At 40.1% G+C, this 23,977-nt stretch overlaps 3 protein-coding genes and 1 long non-coding RNA gene across 13 annotated transcripts in view; 1 reads left to right on the plus strand and 3 right to left on the minus strand.

Moving 5' to 3' along the window:
- Positions 1 to 2,146, plus strand: part of LOC147817892 (uncharacterized) — a 21,214-nt gene extending 19,068 nt beyond the window's left edge. Inside the window, exon 3 of the long non-coding RNA XR_015438538.1 lies at positions 2,009 to 2,146. This is a non-coding gene — a long non-coding RNA (uncharacterized LOC147817892). The remainder of the gene's footprint in view (positions 1 to 2,008) is intronic.
- The window catches only part of kazna (kazrin, periplakin interacting protein a), a 178,979-nt gene extending 175,697 nt beyond the window's left edge, over positions 1 to 3,282 (minus strand). Inside the window, exon 1 of one of the 2 annotated variants that reach the window (XM_023427585.2) lies at positions 2,034 to 3,282. In XM_023427585.2, coding sequence (XP_023283353.2) covers positions 2,034 to 2,109 — 76 coding nt within the window. In that variant the 5' untranslated portion in view covers positions 2,110 to 3,282. The remainder of the gene's footprint in view (positions 1 to 2,033) is intronic. The other variant, XM_023427586.2, reaches the window with a different exon arrangement.
- Positions 3,283 to 6,237: 2,955 nt separating this feature from the next.
- prdm2a (PR domain containing 2, with ZNF domain a) lies at positions 6,238 to 15,027 on the minus strand. Of its 8 annotated transcripts, none has more exons than XM_087179601.1 (4): positions 14,913 to 15,027; positions 13,434 to 13,506; positions 8,607 to 12,989; positions 6,238 to 8,367 (listed from the first exon to the last, which is right to left on the minus strand). In XM_087179601.1, the coding sequence occupies exon 3, from the start codon at positions 12,923 to 12,925 to the stop codon at positions 8,639 to 8,641; it is 4,287 nt and encodes a 1,428-aa protein (XP_087035727.1). In that variant the 5' UTR covers positions 12,926 to 12,989; positions 13,434 to 13,506; positions 14,913 to 15,027; the 3' UTR covers positions 6,238 to 8,367; positions 8,607 to 8,638. The 8 variants fall into 8 exon arrangements, with proteins under 8 accessions (XP_087035727.1, XP_087035725.1, XP_087035729.1 ...); XM_087179599.1 differs by having other exon boundaries at positions 13,434 to 13,509; positions 14,917 to 15,024; XM_087179603.1 differs by having other exon boundaries at positions 14,917 to 15,019.
- A 6,635-nt stretch (positions 15,028 to 21,662) lies between these two features.
- pdpn (podoplanin) overlaps positions 21,663 to 23,977 on the minus strand; it is a 3,880-nt gene continuing 1,565 nt past the window's right edge. For both annotated transcript variants that reach the window (XM_087179663.1, XM_023427724.2), the window contains one exon: positions 21,663 to 23,265. In XM_087179663.1, coding sequence (XP_087035789.1) covers positions 23,209 to 23,265 — 57 coding nt within the window. In that variant the 3' untranslated portion in view covers positions 21,663 to 23,208. The remainder of the gene's footprint in view (positions 23,266 to 23,977) is intronic.

Consider the following 23,977-nt stretch of genomic DNA (forward strand, 5'->3'; position numbering starts at 1 on the left):
CCCCTCCCCTCTCTTGCACATCCCGAAATCGCAGACATGCAGCACAAGCTTCAAAGAGCATAGATAACTTGGGGAGAGCAAGACTGACTGTAATTCACCACAGCACATGCAATGATAATGTCATTTTTCACAACCAGAGAGTGGCATTTTGGTTTCACCAACCCAGCGCTCTCACCTATGCTGCGACTGATAAGCAGACGTTGGAGGGGAGTTACTGTAAATGAGCACCACAGCTTGATATCAAGTTGTTTTAAAGTTTAGTTTGAATGGGGGGGGGGAAGCAACAGAGAAGGAATACAATAATACCCCTCGGGCATATGTAAAATAAATGTGCGACAAAGACTGAACGTTCAGTGCGAACAGCTTTTCAGTATGCGTCGTAGTCCAAAGGCAAATAGCTCAAAGAAAGCTTGACGTGCTTCCAAACATTTAACCAGTCTTGCCTTTTCCGTTGATTTTCCCTGTTGTTACACTGCCTGCTGCGTTCTCCACACTGCGTGGATGAGAAGCTAAGTGAATAATCATTTCAGTTGTTCAGATCTGGAAACCTATCCTCCAGTTTAAGCCATTCTCATTACAACTAAGCTTTCCAACAAACAAACCAACAGCAGCAGCAGCAAGTTTCTGCCATACAACATGTCATTGAAAGAAATGTCAACATTTCCATTGTGGAGAGAGGCCATTTTTTTCTATTGCAAAAACAGTAGTCCAGGAGCAAACCGGTTTTATTGATGAATGAGAGAATAAAATCAGACAAGGTGCAGCTCAACTCACTAGAAAAAAAAACCTCAAGGTCTTCAAGGAAAAAAAAAACAATCCAAATCCATTTCTGTACCAGAGTGGTGAGCTTGCCCAGCAGATACAAGTATATACAGTATATACAATCGCCTTAACCTGCAGACATCCTGTGAGAAATCACAACTCACTACGTTTCACATCAGGTCAGCTGTGGCCAAAGGGTGCCATTTCCTGTTTTAGGCTTTATGTGACACCTTGTAACCGACCACCTCTTGCTGATTTTGTCATCCTGTGAGATTTGATTTTGACAAAAACAGTAGCCACATCGACTCAAAGCACAAGCAAACACTTCCCATACAAATAATGCATATAATGAATGCACCCACATAAGCAGAGTCTGAATGGGGGCTCTGGATGTCTCGCACTTGACCTGCACAGAATCTCTTCAAATGTTGATTAAAAATTCCCATAAAGTGCATAAGCATAATTATAAGCAAACGTCATCTATTTTTCATTGCTAATTCACTCAGCAGCCTCAGACATATTTGCCAAGATGAAATCTACAAAAATTAATTTATAAGGTTGGTGCAGCGATTGGTGCAGAGTTACTTGTCAGACTTAACGTGAATTAGTGAATAAGATCAATATGCATTCCTGTTTAATAAAGAAGAAAGGTGACACACCGATCTCAAAAGAAATCCAACATCACATAGGTATTTATTACACTCATCACACTATCAACATGAACACATTGTTGTGTTAAACTGCATTACACTACAAATGATTTAATATTGATGTGTAACTCATAAAAAGCATGCTACATGAAGTGGTCTAAAATATGAACTGTGTCTTCTCAGGGAGTAGACACAAAATGCATTAGAAATGTTACCAAATACATTAATGTACCTTATAATGGAAAAAAAGAGAAACATGATTAAAACACTGAGAGAACTCAATGATAAATTGCACAAGACGCGACTCTAAAAGGAAAACATATTATTTCCTCCTGGTTGTCGTTGAAAGTGGGACACAGATTTTCAACTGTTGCCTCCCTAAACGCCTTAATTTTGCACAACAGTGTAGCAGGATTTAAATTTCTGTCATTTATTTCTTTAAATAGACTCTATGATGTCTGCTCCATATCTGTGTCTAGCACTAAATACAAAATAACAGTGGGTGAACCAATTCTTCAAACACTGCATGCAATCAAGTTAAACTCAATCAGAATCAAACAAGGCAAGTCAAACTTTGTCATTTTGATATTTTGCAGACTTTATGATGACGTTTACACTCACTGGCTTGCATGAGCTGACCCTGACGACCAAACACCTGAGAGAAGGGGCTCCGGCTGCAGGTGAGCATCTCCTCCATGGCTGAGCTCCTCTGGGAGGGGAAAAGGTCCTTCGTCTTCAGAAAGAGAAAGTGAACTGAGGGTCAGCCTCCGAGCGTGGAGAAGGTCGGCTGTTACACTGGAGCAATCCTCTCCTCTCACTCTTTCAGCTGACTGCTAATTTGCCTTTGAAGCCACCTCACGACCTCTCCTACGCCTTTCCCAGGGCTGTCATTTGCTTTTTTTTTTTTTTTTTTTTTTTTTTGCAGCTGCTTCCCCCGCTGACTGCAGATCAGTCCTCCGTTGTCGTTGCCTCAGATGCCGTCAGAGTTGTTGCTGCTCCTCAGCTGATGGGAGATCTGTGTTGGGTTGCTCACAGCCTGCTCATTAGTGCTCCAGTGTGGCGCTGCTTCAGACAGAGAGCACAGCAAACACAGCATGAACAAAGCAAGAGAGAGAGTGGGAGAGAGAGAGAGAGAGGGATGAGGAGAAGCAGCCTGCTGCAGAGAGAAGACAGACTCTCTCCCCTGACAAAAGTGAGAATAGAGATGACTGTGTGTGCATGTGTGAAAGTGTGTGTATAGCCACTTTTAACATTATACTGCTGCTGCTGCTGCTGCTGCTGCTGCTGCTTGTAGTTGAGGGCTGTGGTTTCCCCATTCTCTTTTATCTCTCTCTTTTTAATCCAATCCCACTCATCTGTGGTAATTTGACAGACATAGATGTTGTGAAATTGACAAGACGCACAAGAGTGTAAGGATGATAACATCTGTCTGTCAGGGTGCTGTTGAATATATGCTGCAAACACATACCAGCGTGCTCTGGTGCGGCCCGAGGTCTGTTCATTCACTTTCATACATTTTAGATGGAAGCTTGGAAGTCACACATAGAAAAATAAAAAAAGAACTCACAGTTCCTCCTAAACACGAACGCCATATAGAACATAGAGACGAACTGAAAATTAATAGAAGCAATCATGACATTGTTGAGCAGTTGCAGGTAAGGATGGATTGGGATTTTTCCCTGCTCAATTGAATACAGGTCTCTCACCTGTCATTCTGTCTGTGCAGTTACATTTTTATGCGTCATTCACCTCAGCCATTACGTTTTCTCCCTTTTCTCCTCTTCTCTGTGACCCACTGTGTCTGATGCCTAAATCCAAACTAAATTTCCTTCAGGATTATAAAGTTTAACTTATTTCTTATTTATTCTCTCTCTCTCTCTCTCTCTCTCTCTCCTCCTTACTCTCCTACATGAGGATTGTTTTCCAAATATAGACGGGGAAGTCTGATCCTGCATCTCTCTGTCTCTCACTCACACACAAAACAGTCAGGTGTATGCAGGTTGTATGCAGCACTTTGTGCTTGTGCAGACAAAAAATAGCACATTCGTGAATCCCCCTCAAAGCAAAACAGGAATTGTGAATTAAAAAACTCAACCACGGACACAAAAACCAGTTTCAAACTAAAGGGGCCAGTGGATCATTAAAAATGGATCTGCATCCTTTATTAATGTCCTCATTACCATGTCTGTTCTGGTTCCACATGAACAGCATGCAGAAAGGGAAGAAGAGAATTGTAAAAACTACTTTATCCCTATATCCTGTTGGTAATATTGTTCCCACAGAATGCTGCTTGGAGAGGGTTAGTTACCTTTATAATGCCAGAATTAGTCTTTGCTTTGAACTCAGTCTTACATAAGTTATTGGAGGAAGCAAATTAGCTGTTATACAAGGTCTCCAAGCCTTCAATATTCAAATATTTGAATTTTCTTTAACTAGAGAACTTCTATTGAGACTTCTAGGCGTCTGCTTTTCGGGGGACATCTGCCCCAAACTGTTTCTGACTACACCAAAAAAAAAAAAACCCAACACAACATGCATTTAAAATTGACGTTCGGTTCAGTAAAGAGTTCATTTTGCTACTAAAAGAACATCGATGTCACATCAGCCAGAAGAAGCAGTGTGTGGTGTGACACATCTCTGTCTTCACAGATCCCTGTCATCATCATCATGCACTGTTCACCTGCACATGGAAACTTAACCTCACCTCCAGGTGACACAATACATCATTCAAACTCTACCAGTCTTTGTGCCTGGTAGAGTTTGTCCTGTACCTGTTTTCTCTTTTCGACAAAACAGGACAGACCCTGCAGCTCACCGAGGGGAAGAAATATGTCTCACGCTATGTTACTGGTTATAGTTCAGTATTAATATTGTTTATCAAACTTTCAATAAAGATGAAGAAACGAATGAGAAGATCAAAGGTTTCTCCTCAGACTTCTGGGATTGATGTTTTTGTTTTCGATCATCTCTGATCGTGTGTCCTCTCCTCTCATCATAACTTCCTTTGAGAATTCAACATGGCCCTGGGCTAAGATCCTCAGCTGTGTTGAGCATACAAATGCAGCCTTGCAGTTTGAAGTTATTGCTGAGCTTGTGAGCTCTGGGAGATCTTGTACCTTAGGGCTGTGGTTTCTCTCTCTAGGTTCACTGGCACAACTCCATACTAAAAATCAACTGCCAGGCACTGCTGCTGCTTAAAGCACCTGAATGTTTATCCCTTATTCCCAGAGACTGTAATTAGACTTCTTTTTTTTTTTTGATATTCATAATTACTTAAAGGGCATCAGGGTGTGTTAAAAGCCTTTATACACACCTGCAACTAGTCGTAAGGGAATACAGTATCTGACAGCTTCTGGTTTTCCTCAGTTCAACTACAAAACATGTTGCAACATGCTCTCAAAACCTTGTGTGTTCAGTTTGAGCAGAATCAGTTTGCTGGAGCTTTTCACACACGTCTAAGAGAAAATAAAGCTCCAAACCACTTGTGTTGATTTGTCACAAAAAGCACTAAAAGCCTCTGAGCGGTGAAAATATAAGCTTCACCAGAGGGAGAACAAACCCACAAGCCTTTACGTAACAGCAGAGCAGACTGAACAAGCTTGCTTCACCTGCTGCTGCCGAGTCGTGTGCATCTGCATTTTATTAGTGTTGGCTATAGCTATGACACAAGGGGATGGGGAGAATTACAGTGATTTGTCAGTCACAGACTGATGTACGGCACAGCTACTGTTTCTGGTAATACTGAAGAATCAAAAAAAAAAAAAAGATCTTTCCCCTGGACCCTTATGTTATTTGCCTGCATCAAATAAAAGATTCTGCATAACTGCCAAAATTCCAATTAAATTCATGCCCACTGTGCTGCATGTTGATGATCAATTATACTCAGGCAGAGATTACTTTTTGTCTGTTATTGTTTGATTGAGAGAGCGTGCTGACACAGGCCAGCACTTGGACCTGGTCTCTACAGGCAGGAGAAGCTGTTGCCTTTCTGTGGGTAAGGATTAATTTTGAGGAAGATTAAAGTCAACAGCCATGTTTTATTTAAATGGGGGTGAATTGGCCTATCAAAGCTTCTGCCATTCAAAGATGTCTTATGTTGGTAAAAATATTCATTTCTATGCTGTACTATACAAGTGCTCCCACTCAAGCACGATATTTAAAGATACCCTGTGGATATTTTCACTACTCATAGCTACAGCACAATGTTTATATCAGTGGGTCTGTTTCAATGGTTTCGCACTCAGACCTCCTCTGATTTACACCTTTTAACATGTTTGTTACACACAAAGCACATGCAGTAACTGAATGTAAATATAACTTTGTTTACAAAAAAACACTTCCTATGTACAGGTTAAACAAATGAGATACAATGTGTAGCTTTAGAGGCATTGCACCCTTTGATTTTTGGACTTATACTAAATAAATCTTTTAAAAATGATGACATAAATGTTGACGTTGAGCAGATACTCTACATATTTCTTCACCACTTTCCAAGAAAACAGGTCACAGGCTGGTGGCTCTGGATACCTTCACATACATCCAGATTTCAAGTGTTATACTGGCTGTTTTTTGGGGTTTTTTAAAGCATAAAAACGTATGTGAACGTAAATGGATTGTTCAAACAGAATGTGGGATGCAGTGGTATTTAAAAAAAAAAAAAAAAAAAACCCTCTTCACTGAATCCAATGCTCCAGAGGGTAAAGTAAGGCAAGTGTGCCACCACCTGGACATTTTAGTACCTTGTAGTCAGGCATAAACTGCAGGACGCTACGTAAGATACAGGTCATCAGTCAACACAGTGAAATAACAGTTCCTGATAGTATCATTTCCCAAAATCAAATCTATTTATTAATTCACACACCTCCAATAATGTCATTAGCTCGGTTGGTTTAGTAAAGAAAGCTTTACACAAACTTCACATATAACCTTAACATTCTCCATTTATTTTGAACTCTCGCTTGAAGAAAACTTTAGTGCAAATCATAGAGAGAAACTGTTCCAAGATTGATAACGTGATTTTAAATTATTAATAAATATACATGACTCAATTTACACTTCGAAATGCTACAAGCACTTTTCACAGTTAAATAACAGTCTCCCAAACCATCCTGTACATCCTACACATTACAGTCTGTCTGAATGAAAGAAATGTTACCAGCGAGGGCTGAAAAGGCAAAAATGTAAAATTGAAGTACCATTACTCTTTCAGATACAGACCACTGTCAAGTTTTAGTTTGTCCAAATTAATATAACTCGGTTCAATCATGATTAAATAAGTACCCTGTATAGCACTGTAACTTCAAGCTAGTAGCTTATAAAAACTGAAATCATACAGATACAATGCGTTACACTCATTCTTTGAGATTAGTGACAACTTGCCACAAACATTTTCATATGTTCCTACAGGGTTTCAGCAGAAATGACCCCATAATTAATCTAACATCTCCATTTTGTGATTTATACATGTTGGAATTCATTATACACACTTCACACAATGAACTGCTGACAACTGATACAGATTATAAGCAATTATGAAGTGCATGTGTGCTAATGATGACAAAGACCTAAACAGACTGTACTTCTAATATGAATATTTTTAGTCATTAAATGGGGGGGGGGGGGGGGGCGACCCACACAAAATCAGATTTCGACAGAGGTTTGTAGAAAAGGTGCAAAATAAAGCCTAACAGAAAACCTGACTACTGGAAATATTTGAGGATTTCAGAGGAAATGATTTCAGAGGAAATGAAGCCAAGCTGTGTCAGTGCTGTTTAAGACTGAACACTTGTTATTGTAAAAGTTGCAATGATGTATCCAAGATGTACAGAACAATAAATTACTTCTGTTTGGGATTACAGTGTAAACACATCAAAGTGCAGTGTTTCCCAAAGGTGAGAATTTATTTCTGGTGGCCTATTGTTTGAAAATCTACAATATGAGATTAGCATTCAAAGGAACATTGCATTGCATTCACAAACTAATGTTCTTTAGGGAAGTTTTTTTACATTTAACTGCACATCTGCATTTTCAGCAAATATACAAATAAATCTGTTAAAGTGGGGTTGAATGTAACTACCACCAAAATAAATTCATGTGGAAAACACTGAACTTTACTGAGCTGTTTACTCTTCATTTAAATGCCACATTCAGCCACATCATATAATTCTGATGGCACAAAAAAAAAACAGCACTCAAATCTCTCATACAAATACATAGCAACTGGGCCAATCACATAATGAAACAGTTTTGATTTGAAAAGGCTATAGCATTAAATCTACTAAGTCTTACATTCACACGAATAATGATAACATTGACTTCCTTAACAGTAATCAACAGTGCTGATATTCTTAATAAGAATTTAGACAGGTAGCTTGTGGCCAATGTCACACTGTACTATAGAGCTTGTTACTTTTCTATGATTCTGGAATCTCGCATTTCAAATCTTAATGTGTCTTCCATGTAATTATACTAGTAACTGTCAATCAGACCAACACTAGATTCATTGTTTAAGGCCTAATTGCAACATAATCAACCCCACATGAATGTAGCTGTAGTGCAAGCTGACAGCATGCAGTAAGAGTTTAAACCAAAAGGCCACAGACAACAGATAAGGAAAAGTGCAAATGCATGCTGAAAATGATTGCCACCTGTCATCCTCTCTAAATAACACACCTGTGTGACATGTAGCTGTCAGATTAACTTCAAAGTGCAAATCCAAGCAGTTGACAGAAGGTTTATGAAACGAAGGGGAAATTTACAAAACTCCAAGCTACTACAAAAGCATTCAAATACACATCCACTCACTGATGTGTCCTCAGTCATCTGTTTTATCCGTCCTGGATTCAGTCATTGTTATTGTACAGAATAATGCAATCTATGCGGTTTACAGTGTGATTAGCAGTAATCTCCCTTTAGTATGGCTGAAGATGTTTGAGGAGAGCCATACAGCAGCGTCCTGAAAAGTGACAAAACAAAACACACTGATCCAGAGCAGTTTAACAATGTTACCGAGTGCCCTGGTATCAATACATACATTATATACATTGATTACATAATTTGTATTGTACATATATATATATATATATATATATATATATATATATATGACCTATTACTGTGCTTTTTTTTTTAATAGATCACTTAACTTGATTAATTTTATCATTTTGCAGATAAACCTAAATGTTCTTTAAATACCTGCTGATCCTCTGGGGGGCGTGGAGTAGTCTTCAAGCTGTAGCGCTCTGCTCAGAGCTGCTGGTAACGCCTCCGGATTCTTCTTCTTGGCTCTGGTTAGGAGGCAGCTCATCCTTCTGTGGTGCAGTCTGTTGTGGTTTCACTATAGTGATTTTAATGGGAATTCCTTTGACACTTTGCTGCACTCTGCTATACTGTCGCATAGAGGGGTTGAAAGTGCGAACAATTGGAAGTTCATTCAGAGTTTGTGTCTCTTGTGTTGGCTGCTTGCTTTCTTTTATGATTATTTTACTTCTTTTGTTTGAGAAGACAGTCTGCACTGGTAGGATGGCAGGCCTCTTAGCGGGGCCAGAAGTCTGGAATCTGGTTTTATGTTGAGGTGAGGCTCGTTGTTGTTTCTCTTCAACATGAGAAACACCTCTATGCAGGTGTCCATCATTCTCCTTTGTCACAGAGATTCCTCCCTCTTTCCTTTTCTTTGCCTCTTTAGGTTTCTTGGGGCAGACAGCCATGTGTTTGGTTCTGCTGCGACGCATTGTGAACTCCCTGCTACAGTGTGGGCACACAAAAATCTCCTGCTGCTCATGCACTGGTGCAGACGACACTTTATTTGATGAGGAGACTGACTTGTTCCTCTGTGGCATAACCCTTTGGACCAACTTTTTCTTCCTTTTGTTCAGCACTTTGAATTTCATCTTTACTGGCGATTCTTGGTTAGGTTTGGACCTGTTTGACTGGCTGGCTCTGTTTGAAGCATTTAGTCCATTAGTAGAATTTGTAGTCGACAGCACTCCATTCTGAGTTTTTGCAAAGTGGCGTAGAGGTATAGGATTCTTTTTGGGTGTGTATCGCCTTTTATCACTGGCATTTGCACAAGCCAGGATATGCTTGTGTAGCTCTGGCATGTTATCAAAGCTCTTTCCACACTTGGTGCACCGAATAGCTGTACTAAAGGTTTGTGGGATGTTGTGGGTGGTAAAGTTTGTGGCTGAAGCCACTGAGCCAGCAGGTGATCTGTTATGGTAAGGAAATGGAGGAGGCTTGAAGCTGGGATAGTGCTGGTTAATGCCAAGACGAACATCAGGCCCTTTGATTTTGCCTCCATCTGAGGCCAGGATTTTAATTGTTGTAAACAGCTCTTCAGCACCTACATCTACTTCACCTTCCTCCTTTTTCACCAATTTCTTGGGTTCCTCTGGAACATCGTGCACTGAAGACTCTGTGTTGACCTTTGTTGCATTGTTGTAGTTCTGAGGTCTTAGTTTTCCCTTTTCTTCTTCGGTGTATGTACACTGCTGGCCAGGATGTAATTCCTCCTGATGCTGTTTCAGATTGCAAAGGTAGACAAATTCTTTTGTACATGCACTGCAAACATAAGTCTTGCCAACACCGTGGAGGCTTGATCGATGGTCAAGCAAAGCAGAGGGCTTGCCAAAGAGCAGCACGCAGAATTCACATTTGTAGGGCCATTCATCAGCATGGTCACCTACATGATGGCCTAGTTCTTTCATTGAATGGAAAAGCTTATCACACACATTGCAGATGAAATTCTTGGTGAAAGTCTGCTGTTGTGCATCATTTGGTGTGTTATTTGAGAATTCGTCCTCTTCAGCTTTCTCAGAGGGGGGTGAGGTGTTAGATGGTATTTCGGGTATGCAAACAGTACTGTCAGCAGCTTCTTCCTCTTTTGTGCCTGGTGGCTCTGCATTAACAACAGGTTCTGCGATGGGACTTGATTCACCCACAGAATGACAATTAGATACCACTGAGGTGGTGGTGGTGGACAGAGTTACTGATTCTGTGATGGAGGACACAAGAATAGTGGGGTCCACAGTTTGAGGGTTGGGCACTGAAACAATCTGTTGCTGTTCTATATGATTAACAACCATTTGTGTAGGTGCTGGAGCCTCAGGAGTGTTTTCCTGTAAGGTAATTCCAGCAGGGACTACACTACCTGGGGCTTCAAGAGCTATTGTGCACTCGATCAACACTGTGTTGCTGGTAATGTTATAAGAGTTGATGAGGGAGTCATTTAAAGTTACAGTTGGTGAGAACGGCACCTCAGACACAGGAGCGGAGTCAACTATAGGTGGATTTAGAGCAATCTGATCAGTGAGAAACATGTGGCCTGGTAGATTTAAAGTTGGATCAAGGGGTTGGGAGAGTGTGACAAGGTTTGCAGAATTTGTTGTTGCAAATGCAGTAGTTAAATCACACTCTGAAGAATTTAATGTATTTTCTGAGCAGATTACCAAGGGCTCAGGGGATATATTTGGGGCTAATACCTGGATTGGTTGGCTTGAAGGGTTAGAAATAGGTTGTGGTGGCGCCAAAACTGTGATTAATGAAGGAGCAGTAGAGACCACAGTGTGTGAGGCTGGGGAAGCAAATGCTATAGTGCACGGCGAAGCTGGCTGCAAGGTAACTGGGGTAAGGGAGGCAGAAGATGGAGTCAGAGAATTGGGGGGTAGGGCGAGTCCATACACAAGACCTTCTGCAACAGGTTCCACTGGGGTCACCATATCTGAACCTGAGACTATGGTGAAGTCTGTGACTAAAGGAGCCTCAGGATTCCCTAGGCTTTCATTTTGCTTTCCAATATTCATTAAGGCTTCCTCCACCATACATATATTTGTTTGTTCTTCTTTTAAAGCTGTTTGTGAAACTAAATTTAATGTCAGTTCAGATTCACCTAGGCTCTTTTTTTGCAAACTCAAATCCAGCACAGCATCAGCTAGAGCTACATCTTCATTTCTTTTAATTGTATTAGAGAGATCCAGTGGTTGCTGGTTACAGGAATTGCCACCAGTCATGGGGGGCCAGCTCTCTGTCAAGACAGGTTTCACTGCTGGATCCTCTACAGATGGTGTTGTGTCATCCTTCTCACTGGCTGTGAGGTGCACAGGTGAGATCTGCTGAGTCTCCGTCTGTCCTGTATTCACAGCATCAAAATTGCCTGTATCTGATGCTGGTGTTTCCTCATTAGATGTTGGATTTTGCTGTGGAGAGCTTGTTGGAGATCCGGTCCTTCTTTTAAACCTTCCTGTTGCAGTAGGCAGGACAGAGAGAGAGACAGGTGAACAAGGCTTCTGGCCATCTGTGATCAGGGCAAGTGTAGGTTTAAGGCCGTCCTGCTTCTCCAAGAGCTGCTTCAGCTTAGGAGACAGGAACACTGTTCTTTCTTTCTGCACGACTGTGGACTCTGTGTTCTGAGGGAGTAGATTCTCGATTAAAGAAGATACAAGTGATGATGACGAAGAGGACACCATGACCTCAGACTCCAGTTCAGTTTTTATTTGTGGTAAAAGAGGTGGTGTTGCTGTTCTTCTCTTAGCCAGTGGTTGACCAGGAATCTCTTTGCCTGTAACTGAATCTGTATTTAAAACCTGGCTGATTTGGGTGGGGTCTAGAATCAGGGCATCCAGTCCCACTAAAGTTGAAGACCCTGAATGAACCTCAGCTGCTTCACAGCTACTCACTGTACTTGTCGACACTATCTTTCCATCAATGTAAAAGCTGAGATTCTCTGAAATATTACTAGAGATATCTAGCATGTACTGTTCTATGTGTTCCCCTTCATTCTCAACAGCTGCAGGTGCTGGATTGTCACCAAGCTGTGTTTCCTGTTGAGACGTTTCAGTGAAAATCCTCTGAAGACTTTCCTCCTGGGGCATCTGGGTATTTTCTACAGATGGGAGTTGCAGGTGCTGCTCGTGGATCCTGCGCTCATGTCGTCGCTTGTTGGTATATGTTGTGAATATCTTTTCACAGTACTTGCAAGCATGATGGCTGTCTAATGCTCCCTGTTTGTCTGGCTGAGCAATGTGGTCTTCAGCAGACAAACTGGAGGTGTTAGAGCTTGTGGGGGAAGAAGTATGACGTTGCATGACTGGACTTCCCGAATCCAGAGTCTTCATCTTCTCATGCTGCAGCTGACCTACATTTGAACCAAAAGACATGTTGCTCTTATTGCTTTTGTATGCATGTGCCTCATTGTTTGCCAAAACGTGGATGTGCATGTGTCTTTCCAAGCCTTGTTTGCTGGTAAAATGTCTTTCACAGTGCTGGCAGGGAAAAGAGTCCCAGACTCTCTCTGTATCCTGATTGGGATGTTTATGAATATCTGTGTTTAGAGACCTAATCATGTCTGGTTCCATGTTAGTTTCCTCTTGATAAATATCTTCCTCCTCCTCTTCTTCTCCTTCTTCTTCTTCTTCTTCTTCTTCTTCTTCTTCCTCTTCCTCCTCCTCCTCCTCCTCCTCCTCTACATCCTCATTATCTCCAAATTCAGAAAAGTACAAGTGAGGAGAGTCCTCCATCTTCTGTGGAGGTTGATCCAGTTCTCTGAAGAACGTCTTTCACACAAGACTCTGACCGTTACACCTGTTGAATAGATTAAGAAGATATTGTATCAAATGAACTTAAACATGCATCATGAACACTTGTGAAATCTAATCATTGAATCTTTACACTCTAATGCAAATCAATAAGTCAGGAATTGTTTAACTGCTGTTTGAGTTGTCTGCTTCATCAATTTATTTTATTATGCTGCAATTCATTCATTAAAAAGGTGCTGCCTAAGATGTATTTCTACTTCTAATGTTATTAATTTCATAAACTAAGTCTATATTTTATTTGATTGGGCATAATGCATCAGCCCTCAACATTACTGTAGAGTAGGCCATTCCTTATCTTTAATATCTTACCACTTTCCCATTCTTGAAAACTGTACACAACCATGAAGACACTACATATCCTAAGCATCTAATGAAAAACAGTCAACATTAAATTCAAATAATTTGTAGAATTGTTATCACACCATCTTACCATTTTAATGGTCAGTGTAGAGAAGAAGCCATGTTTTGTTTGACAGATGAACACACAGGGTTGTCTCGATTTTCTGCTGGAGGAAGAAAGAAAACAGCAAAGCACAAATTAAAAAATGAAAAACTGTGAAAGGAGTCCAATATATAGTGGGACACTTAAGTCTGAACTACAGAATGATAAGAAATAAAAAGTGGCCGCAGTGAACAACTGTGGTGTGGGAGTAGTTGAGCATATTGTACTTAATCTCTCTGTTCATTTGGCTGCATAATAAGCCTTCAGTCCTGTCTTATTATCTGAAGTTAATGTCCCTCGCGCATATGAAGGTTACATTGTGAACTAGCAAATACAGCATAAGCCACTGGACACTCACTTTGTAGCACATTACAGCATTAAATACAACAAGTGTTTTCACTCACTCACACACACACACACACACACACACACACACACACACACACACACACACACACACACACACACACACCTTAGTCAATTAAGTGATTGATAGCTACATACTAGATAAGGTTCGGTGCATTTTAACATTCCTCTCCTGCTTGGTAGGACCAAAGAGCAGGCCCATCATATGTGCCAGGGTTGTCCTGCTCTTGAACGCTTATAGAATCAAAATCTGTTTTACTCAGTTGTTATTTCAATTATTCGCTTATTTAACAGTTTGCTCATGTATATGCACAAATAATTCGTTTTTATTTATGCTGCCTGATCATTCCATTGTTAGCGCACTTTAGTTTCAGGCACTTGTAGACACAGAGAAAATGTAAACAAATACCGTATAGCTTAATATACGTTACCTTTTTATTAACCAAGACAAACGCCATGATTTCTGGGTGCACAAATAAAACTGAATCTGTTTGATATCATATTGGCATAAGCGATTTTGTCCCCAACACCATACAAGGGCCTATGTATACTAATTATTTGAGCCAGTTTCTTACTATTCATCTTCTAACTCCATCCATCTACGCTGCAATTATTTGACACCAATTACACATAAAGTGGATTTAAAATAAATTTAGCTATCTAAATTATCTGGATTTTATAAGTCGGTTTAGCTTTAGGGTGCGTTAACACGTATCTGCTTCACCTGGTTTGATGACGCTCCCCCGTCCTTGCACCATTGCTAGCTGGTCACACAACACGTCGTCACATTACTGTTTTGCTACAGAGGCTGCTAGCTCGTCCGCAGAAAGGTCAACTGGCTTCTCTAAACCAGCCCTTCCACTGTCCTCCAGATAAAAGAAGGTGTCTTGTAAATTACATACTTACAACAGCCAAGATCCTATGACAAGGCTTCACTTACCAGGTGAAAGAAATCAGCGGTTATCGACAGGAAAGCACTAACAATATACTGCTAGCCACAAAGCTAGCTCGCAAGCTCTGGCTACATTTAGGATACTATGTTCGACACCACCGTTACGAATGCCGACTGTTATAATCGCGGGCACGTTACAGTTTCCGTACCTACTTGTGCTGGCAGACAAACTGTCGTAGAATGGTTTGAAATAATCCTCTAGTGCAGGTTGTGGACAGTGTTGTTTTTTCTTCCTCAATGCACCAACAAGGTTCTGGCGTCCTCATTGGTCAGAAAATGTGGATGTCAAATGTTGACCAATCAGCAACAGGTTTGTTAAGCGCTGGAAGGAAAGAAATCATCATAGCAAAAGGCAGCTGTCACCCTCAGGCTAATGAGAACAGTGGCGCATCACCGCTACCCTGTATAATTTGTTTCATTAAAATGTACAGACAGTGCTGTCCGCTAAAATATTATATATTTGACTAAATTATTTTAATTACATTTGCTGTCTCTAGCTCGTTTATTGGATAATTTATGTCGTATTCATCTAAAATTGTGATGCAAAAAACGAACTATATTGAAACTATAGTCTTTACACTCAAGGCAACATCTTTAGCCTACATGTTGACACGTTTGAAGTCTTTAATTTTGATAAAAGACTTTAACCTTTAACTTTGCTTTAACTTCATAAAACAGCCACATCTCATATTTTATTTCTGAACTTCATCCTTGCAGTGTATTGATTTGACCTGTAGAGAGCGCAATATAATAAAGTCTCAATAAGGAAGTAGGTTATAAACTCAGTACACTGTAACTTTGGTCATTTTCATCAAAGATATATTTCTTGAGTTGTTTGCATAGCATTCAACAAACGTTCGACATTTTAAAATGTCGAATGTTTTTAATTCTTACTATATTCATGGTTTTGATAGCCTATTATCACTTGCAGTATTAACATTAGTTTTGAGATGAATACTTTTTCATAATAAACAGAGAACAAGATAAACCCGTTAATTTAAGTCTGTCAGAAAAAACATACACTTTTTTATTTGATTTAATCCCGCGAAATATATGCCATGTCATTGGCAATTGTAATTCTGACATCATAACTAGGCAAAATGCCAGTCTTTTTTCATTACAGTTGTCATTTTTGTTACACAGCTGTTGAGAAAACAGAAAGTCATACTGAGGTGGCAAGTTAAAGAATTATATGTGGTTTCACATGGTATGTGTTTCCCCAACAATTGTCAATTGAATCACGAGGCACTGGCTCATATAAGGCTCACACCTACACTGTTTGGCTGAAGGCTACCCTGTGGTTTCACATGGCATTATTTCCACCTCCAGAATCATGCCAACAAGACTGTCTTTGAAAGAATTTGTAGGAGTTCACCAGACCCCACATGTTCATATGTGACATTGTGCAGCACATGGGTGGTGTTATCATGGCACATGGTATCTCTTGTGTTGTAATAAATGTGGGCCGATTTTTCTATCAAACTGCATGCTAGACCTCTGCAAGCCACAATGAAAGATCCTAAACAACAGGGCTAACTTTACTCTTCTTTATGTTTAACATATAACTTCCCAAACTTTGCAGTTGAATTGCTGATATATTATGGTATGACATTTTTTTAACTCTTGAAAACCAAACTGTCATAAACAGTATTAGATTCTCACGAATAGTTAATTTAGTGGCAAGTTCACTGTGATCATGTTTGCTTATAGTTCTTTGTAGTGAGTTGTTCTGGACATGCCCAAGGCTCCAGCATGTCTTTCACAGTTGATGACAATTGCAGCTGTGGCATTATGATGAAGAGTTCACAATTGGGTCTGCTGCTCAGACACATACATCAAATCATTGCATAAGCAGGTGCTGACTGCCTAGAAGCTATGTCACACACATGGCTAAGCGTTCAGAGCCATAGGAATGAGCTTTGCTACAAGCGAAAGCTATTCAACTCATATATCTTTATCAGAGAACAAACTGGACTTCAATGCATTATGCCTTTCATCATTAAGATATATATTATTTTATAGGTAGAAAATCTTTGCAATGCCACTATGCACTATGGCACTACGTTGCTTAATCAGTATGCTGAACTGAGATTCAATAATAATGTATATTTGTGTGTTTAACGTTGTTGCCACATGTCAAGTACATCCTCTTCTAAGAAGTCACCAGGGGAGAAACATCATCTGCCCTAGATCATTGGCAACAAGATTGAAGGTCAACATGAGATACCTCACCTGCAAGGCCTTGACTGTAAATAACCCTGGTGCTACATGTTAACCTAATCTTGGAGACAAAATTCTAAAGCACTGAGAGGACATTCATGAAGGTTTAAATGTCCAATGTGACAGCTGACGTATTGTTCTCAACTGCAGGCACTAACACTTGTGGGATAAAAACACTTAACTTTATTTCCATATTTTTATCATTTTTTGCATCACCGTCAGCTGTAATGGGACAAAGCATTTCTACATACCTATGTCATATAGTCTATATTTTCACATTTATGTGAGTCTTTGAATGTGTACATTTAGCTGTCTAGGAGAATTTAAAATGTACAGTAGGCTATATACATTATACCAGTGTTCTACCTTGGATCGTAAGATGAATGTTTAGTTCTTGTGGTCACTGTGTTGTGTTTCCATGTTGAAGATAAACACACAATGAAAAATAAAATACTCTATTCATTAAAAAAAAAAAAAAAACACCAGCACCAGGTCTAAAAGCCAACTTTAAAATAACAGGAAACTGAAACTGAACAAAGTCTGCCCTAGATTAGATGCATGGTAACATATCCTGTGGCAATGGGCGCCATTCGTGCCAATGACTCTGTGCACAAAGAAACATTCACCATCCACATGAACATATAGGACAAGAGAGACAAAGAGAGAGAGGTGGCCCACAACATGTCTGTGTATCAGGAGGATTACCGAGCAGGACCTTGGTATGAAACAATAAGAGTCTCTTATACATAATGTGTGCCACACAGCGCAGACAAAGGCTTGTCTGTGATTATACAACATGTCATGTCACTGGGACAAAACCAAATTTTATTGCTTCATGCTGTGGGATGCCAGCTGTGCAGGGAAGAACATGCAAATGTGAACACATAGGAACACATATACAAACTGTACAGTGCAAAAGCACATGATACTGTACATACATGCAGACAACTGTAGCCCACTGCACTGTGTATTTATGTTCTGACAGTACATGCACACCACACCCATGCTAATAATCTCCCAAAGTCCAATAAACACACATGTGTCCTCGAGAATCACTGTCCCTACTCACTTCTGCACACACACACACACACACACACACGCACACACACACACACACACATTTAAAGATGCACCCTGAACCCCATAAAGTAACACGCCATATGCAAAGATACTGTACACACACACTTAACATACCTCACACACATCATCAATCCTTCTCCTCTTTCACTGTCTCCGCCTCTTTGCTGCCACACACACAAGCAAATTCAGCTATTCCCTTGCATCATGCATACTGTATCTGACCACACACACAAACACACTGTCTATGCCTGTCACCCAACTTTGTGCCCCCTCTCCAGTCCCTCCAACCCTGCCCCACCCACTCCATCCAGCCTTAGATCCAGCTGTCTGAGGCACTCAAAGCCTGCAGGCCCATGAGCCGACATTTTCCCCCCATGCACTCTACAAGCCCAACACATGGCGCTCCTCGCACGCACGCACACCTAAACATATGTAATCATCATAGGATGGCATTCATGTCAACTCTATGAGATGAAGAACTGCAGACATAAGCTAGTGACACACATGGAGAAAACCACTCTATATTTACACAAGTGCTTTGACAGTCATATACTATGGTATAAATAGATTCTGACTCTTGGTATCTGACACATTAATCGAACTATCAAACAGCTTCCTTAACATCATGCCCCAGATATGGTTTTATGAAGGCATGAAAAAAAGCCAACTGTGGGAATGTGACATGATAATAGCAAGAACAGCCCTGCACCAGCTGAGGCCTTTCTACGTGGAGTTTGCATGTTCTCTATTTTTTGTATATGTTATCCTTCACTTGTTTTGGCTTCCTCACACAATCCAAAGACATGCAGGGCTGGTGAACTGACCATAGGCCAATTGCCTATAGATGTAATTGTGTCTGCCTGTATGAGTGACATTCACCCAATGTGAGCTGGGGTGTGTGCAGACTTTTGGTGCATGTTTTAAACATTACCAAAGGAAGTGTATGGTATCTGGTTTTGCATAACATCGTTAATGTTTTCAATAAACATACACAATGAATACTAGAAAAACAATATGCAAATTTGAAGGAAACCACAATCAGTTGTTTTGGTTTGTTTTGTTGCTTGATTTGAGGGAAATGTAAAGATTCAACGGGAAGACATTCTGTGTCGCAAACTGCATTAATGCAGTTATGCATAATTAATGTGTTTAAGCTTCCCAAATGATTGCTTTGAAGACATAATTTGTTTCCCAGAACAGATACTTTATTATACTATTACTATTACAACATGTTAGTTGTTGGTATTGTGAGATTTTGGTATCAACTGAACAGCAAAGAGATAGGCCTACCACTTCACTGCCAACACACAGTGCACACTCCTAAGGTTTTATCACAAGTTTAAATAATGTTACTGACAATTCTAACCAAAGAACCCCATATAGAGAGAATGTGTGTGGGTTTTTATTTAGAGTTGAATCACACTGATTTTATTTTTAAATGATATGTTTGCTTCCTTTTGAATTTCTTTCTGGGTGGGATATAATATTTTGAATCTTTGTTTATTTATGCTACTATTTGTACTGTTTTATGATTATTCATTGCACAGCAGCACTTGTTGATATTCCCTCTTTGTTTAACTTTACCCAGTAAAAACTTCCGCTGTGATGAATATTGAGAACGTAGGATTTCATAGTTCAATTTATCTTTTCTTTTTTACCAACTTCTTTTCTATTTTAAGTTAAGAGTTTGTGTTTTTTTTAATTGATAGGAGTGAGCACACATAGGCTCTAAGCCAGCCTCACCTGATGCCTCCTGTTTCTTTTCAGCCCTGCATTTAGAAATCCTCATTCCTCTTTTGTTATACAATCTGTGCTGCCTTTACACTGTTAGGATTATAATTTGCTGAGTGGGCACCAACAGTTTTCCCACAAATAAAAAGGATGACCAGTTGAAACCATATATAGGTTTCCTCTGTGTGGAATATCTCACAAACATGCAGCTCACAGTCAGCTATAAGTAACCGTGTACTTCTGGTTGCCACTGTACAGACGAAAATAAACACACATTCCTCTGTTAAATCAAAATACACCAGTCTGGTTTTATATAGAGGAAAAGATATTGTCTCATCCATCTGTCTGCTCGAGCCGAGCGGCTTCTTCCTTCCTCTCAGACGGTTTTTAGTCACCACTGTACGAACACAGGAAAGGGGAGGGAAACTTTGTGTCGTGACTGAATTCTGATGATTACTTGGCTTGATTTCATGTGTACTAATATATACGCTCATATGTTATATGTGTATTTACAGATACTGTATATACACTGTTGCTCATAAAGTTGGAATGAAATATTTATTTTACCTCTTTCCATGAAATGATTGTGACAATGTGATTTATTTCATTTCACCTGGGTAATTGGGACACATAATGTAATCATTGCACCTGGTCAACAGTGATTACTGATGCATTTAAATAGGAATAAACAGAGGATTGTGTCTGAAAACAAAATTATTGTGCAGTGTACATGTCATGTACAACCCAGACACACAATGGTAGCCCACACAAACATCCACACACTCAGCTTTTTTCTATGTCTGCAGACCACATTAGCAGGCGGTCTTGAGTCTGATAATTAAGTATGAGACATAGATGTGTGTGTACTGTTGTAGCTATGTGTCATGAATCTGACTGAGACTCTTTCTGTGAATCACACACTTTTATGGTGAGTCTCAACAGCTGCTTTTCTGGGACATTTTGCTGGAACATGACTGTTATGATTGGTTTAACATGTGTTCATCTGCACAGAGTTGGTGCTTTAGGTCTCTATTTGAGTATTTCTGAGTATGTGTATGCGTGCGTTTAAATGCACTTGATCGGTACTGGTGGGCCCACCCAGGAAGTGACTCCCCCCTTTCCTGCAGAATTCCCCTTTGCTGAAGGGGAGAGAGGGAGCTGCTGGCGAGCAGCTTCACAGCCGCGGCCCATAGCCTCTCCATCTGCCCCTCTCAAAAGACTCCATTGTTCCCAGCAGTCTGAGGCGAGAGAGAGAGCTAAAGAGAGCTATGAAGCTTGCCGGCGGGGCAGAGGCTGGGGTGGTGGGCATTGGGCCGCTGCCTAAAACCACACGGAGGAGAGGGAGCCAGACACAGAGCATCTCTGTGCAGCTCACAGCCTACTGTTGGAGCCTTGCCTCAGCCTAACAGCACCGTATGAAAAACTCCAAAACATGACATAAAAAACACACCTAACTGTCAGAGGGCTCAATCGACTCAACGGTTCGAGGCCATATGGTCTTCCATATTTGGTGCTGTTTGGCTTCCTCTGAAAAAGGGGTGTTTTTTTTGTTTTTTTTTGAAAATCTGAAGCATTACTTGAATGGTCCAATCAGAGTGGGCAGTTGGACGTTGCCCCTGTGGAAGCTTGTTAATCTTGTGTGTGAGTTGCATTTGGAAATAGAAAATAAGAGTCACGAGATTTTAAGTGTCACAAGTATTTAGGCTTGATCAAGCATGTTGCTACAGGATGTGTTGGCTCTTAGGCATTACCATAGTAACTATGTAATCTGATTGATAGAAGACGCATAGAACAATAAATGATTGTTTGAAAAAGCTATTCAGAGATATTTCACAAACAAAAGACAAAAGAAAGCTTCCGGTGACATATTTTCAGTTTTCAGTTTTTTATTGAAACAGTATGAACAAAAACACTGCAATTAAATAAAAGGTTCAAAAAAATAAGATGGCACAAATTAAAGATCTAGGACTGATAATATGTGGCAAAGCAGAAGGGAGGACACAAACACATGTCTGTCGTTGCAAACGTTTGCAGTGTCTAAAGCCTATTCATTAAACATTACATCACTCATTCAGTGCACATTTAAACGAGTTTGTAAAGCAAGCGGAGCTAAGATGAGACTTCATAATTTTTACACCCATTTAGCACACTTACAATTGCAAAAATAACAAAAAGGGCATTACTGCCTAACACTGTGCACTAAAACTAAGTGCAACTATAAAATGTCATCCTGTGCACGCAATCTGGGGTTAGCTCAATTAAAAGACTGGATGGCTGTTCTGGTAGTCTGCCTATTAACAGAAGTACTATGAATACATTGCAAAGACAATGCTATCACTATTTCTAACAACCACTGGCTGTGTGTAAGCCTTCATATGGAGCAAACCAGAAGTCAACACAGCTGTTGTTTTTGGAATGGGTGGCAGTTAAAAAGTACAGTCAATTCACATTAATAATGCACTTCAAAAGTTAAAATCATCCTACCCTAGAGAATACCAGAGACAGTGGCACAAACCCTTCTGCTAAATTTCACAGATATGTATTAGGTTTTTATATGTCAGTGTTAAAGTGGGCAGAATGTCACGTTACTCTTGCAAATTAGGGTGCCGTTTCTTTTTCTCTTCGCCCCGTGCTAGCTAACGGAGCTTGTGAGTGTTATGTCAGAACAACTTCTGCACACGGTGCTTCATACAGTTGGACAACATATCAGGGATTCTGGCTACATGAGAAATTCTAATAACTGGTGCTCAGGGGTGTTTTTAAGGCCATGACAATAGCCCAAGGCTGCCTGCATGTACTGTGTGTTCCATAATAACGAATGCTAGCCTATGCAACTGCATTATGAGAAAGTCATTAGCTGTATACTATGTAGTCCCCTTGCATTGTATATACATCCTGTGGAATTTGTTACAGTCTCTCTCGCATCTTTCCTGTTCCCATTTTCTATGTGTATTTAATTTCCTTTTTTTCTCAGTATTTTCCATTTTTATGTCCTTTTCACAAACTTCAATGCAAATCTAAGTCACTATGTCACTTGAAAGGAGAGAGCTCTCCCCCGACAGGTCAGATAATTCCCTACTTCTCTTTCTTTTTTAACAAAATAAATTTGAAAAGCCCTGAAATTCTTTGTGACATCCTGCCGTCATTTTGTTTTGTTCTCTCTGAAGGAGCAGGGGAGGACAGAGCCTTTTATATTAGCGGCTTGAGGGGGTCAGGGAGGTAGCGGGGGAGGTGAGGATGTTTGCTCATGTACCCCTCTTGTCTCACACACATACAATACATACATAAACACACACAAGCCCCCCTCCCCCCTCCCCCCTCTTTTTTGGCAGTCCAGAGTCCACTGGTGAGATTGGTTTAGTTCTGGTATCGTGCATGTTTTAATGATCGGAAATGACGTCACAGTTCAGTAGTTCAGAATTTCCAGAACTTTAGGCGCTCCTGCTGCTTGGCTGGTTTTTTCCTCAAGGACTGTGGAGTAAAAAAAAAAAAAAAAAAAAGGTAAGTTAAATTCATCTGTGCATGTGATTCATTTGGGTCATTTTTGTAATGTACAATTAATTTATCCATTATGAGGGAAGATGGACATTGACAACAAAATGAGTAGTGAAAAAGGATGGTTTGTATGTTGAATTAAATAGTCAAAGATTTATACAAAAAGGACGCAAAATAAGGTTTACATTATAAATGTTTATCAAAAACTTAAAAAGGGAGATATTTTGTTTTAAAGGCAGGTTGTTTGGGTATTGAAAAGATTAGATTATGGACTACATTTTCCCCTTTTAGAGTGTAGGTTAAGTCAGCAAGATTTCGAGATGACATACTGTGAATTAAGCATTTTTCAAGTAGAACAGCAATCAGGGAAAGGCTGACAATTAGTTCCTGAAATGAAACTCAAATAGAAGCTGACGACTTTGTGTTGCTGCCCCTTCTCTGACAAACACAAGCCCTCTGTTTGTAGGGGTCAAATCAAGCTGTGGATATAAAACCAGTCTGCTTGATGACTAGTGGCCACGCATACAGACGCTGAGTCAATAAACAAGCTCATTTTAAGGCCTAATAGAGCCACTTGTCACTATGAATGCCCCAATTTTCCTCCCAGGGCCATGGGATTGTGTGTCAGCAAAAGGAGCAGCAGCAATCAAGCTTTGTCAGTATTTTATATATTATATTTTTTTTTTTT

Source organism: Seriola lalandi, unplaced genomic scaffold (assembly GCF_002814215.2).
Source record: "Seriola lalandi dorsalis isolate HSWRI2012SDOR001 ecotype SW California unplaced genomic scaffold, Sedor1 jcf7180002054861, whole genome shotgun sequence".
Taxonomy (NCBI): Eukaryota; Metazoa; Chordata; class Actinopteri; order Carangiformes; family Carangidae; genus Seriola; species Seriola lalandi.

Excerpts from the sequence above, each read along its gene's own strand:
- prdm2a (XM_087179601.1), bottom strand. The coding sequence starts at position 12,925 with ATGGAGGACTCTCCTCACTTGTACTTTTCTGAATTTGGAGATAATGAG.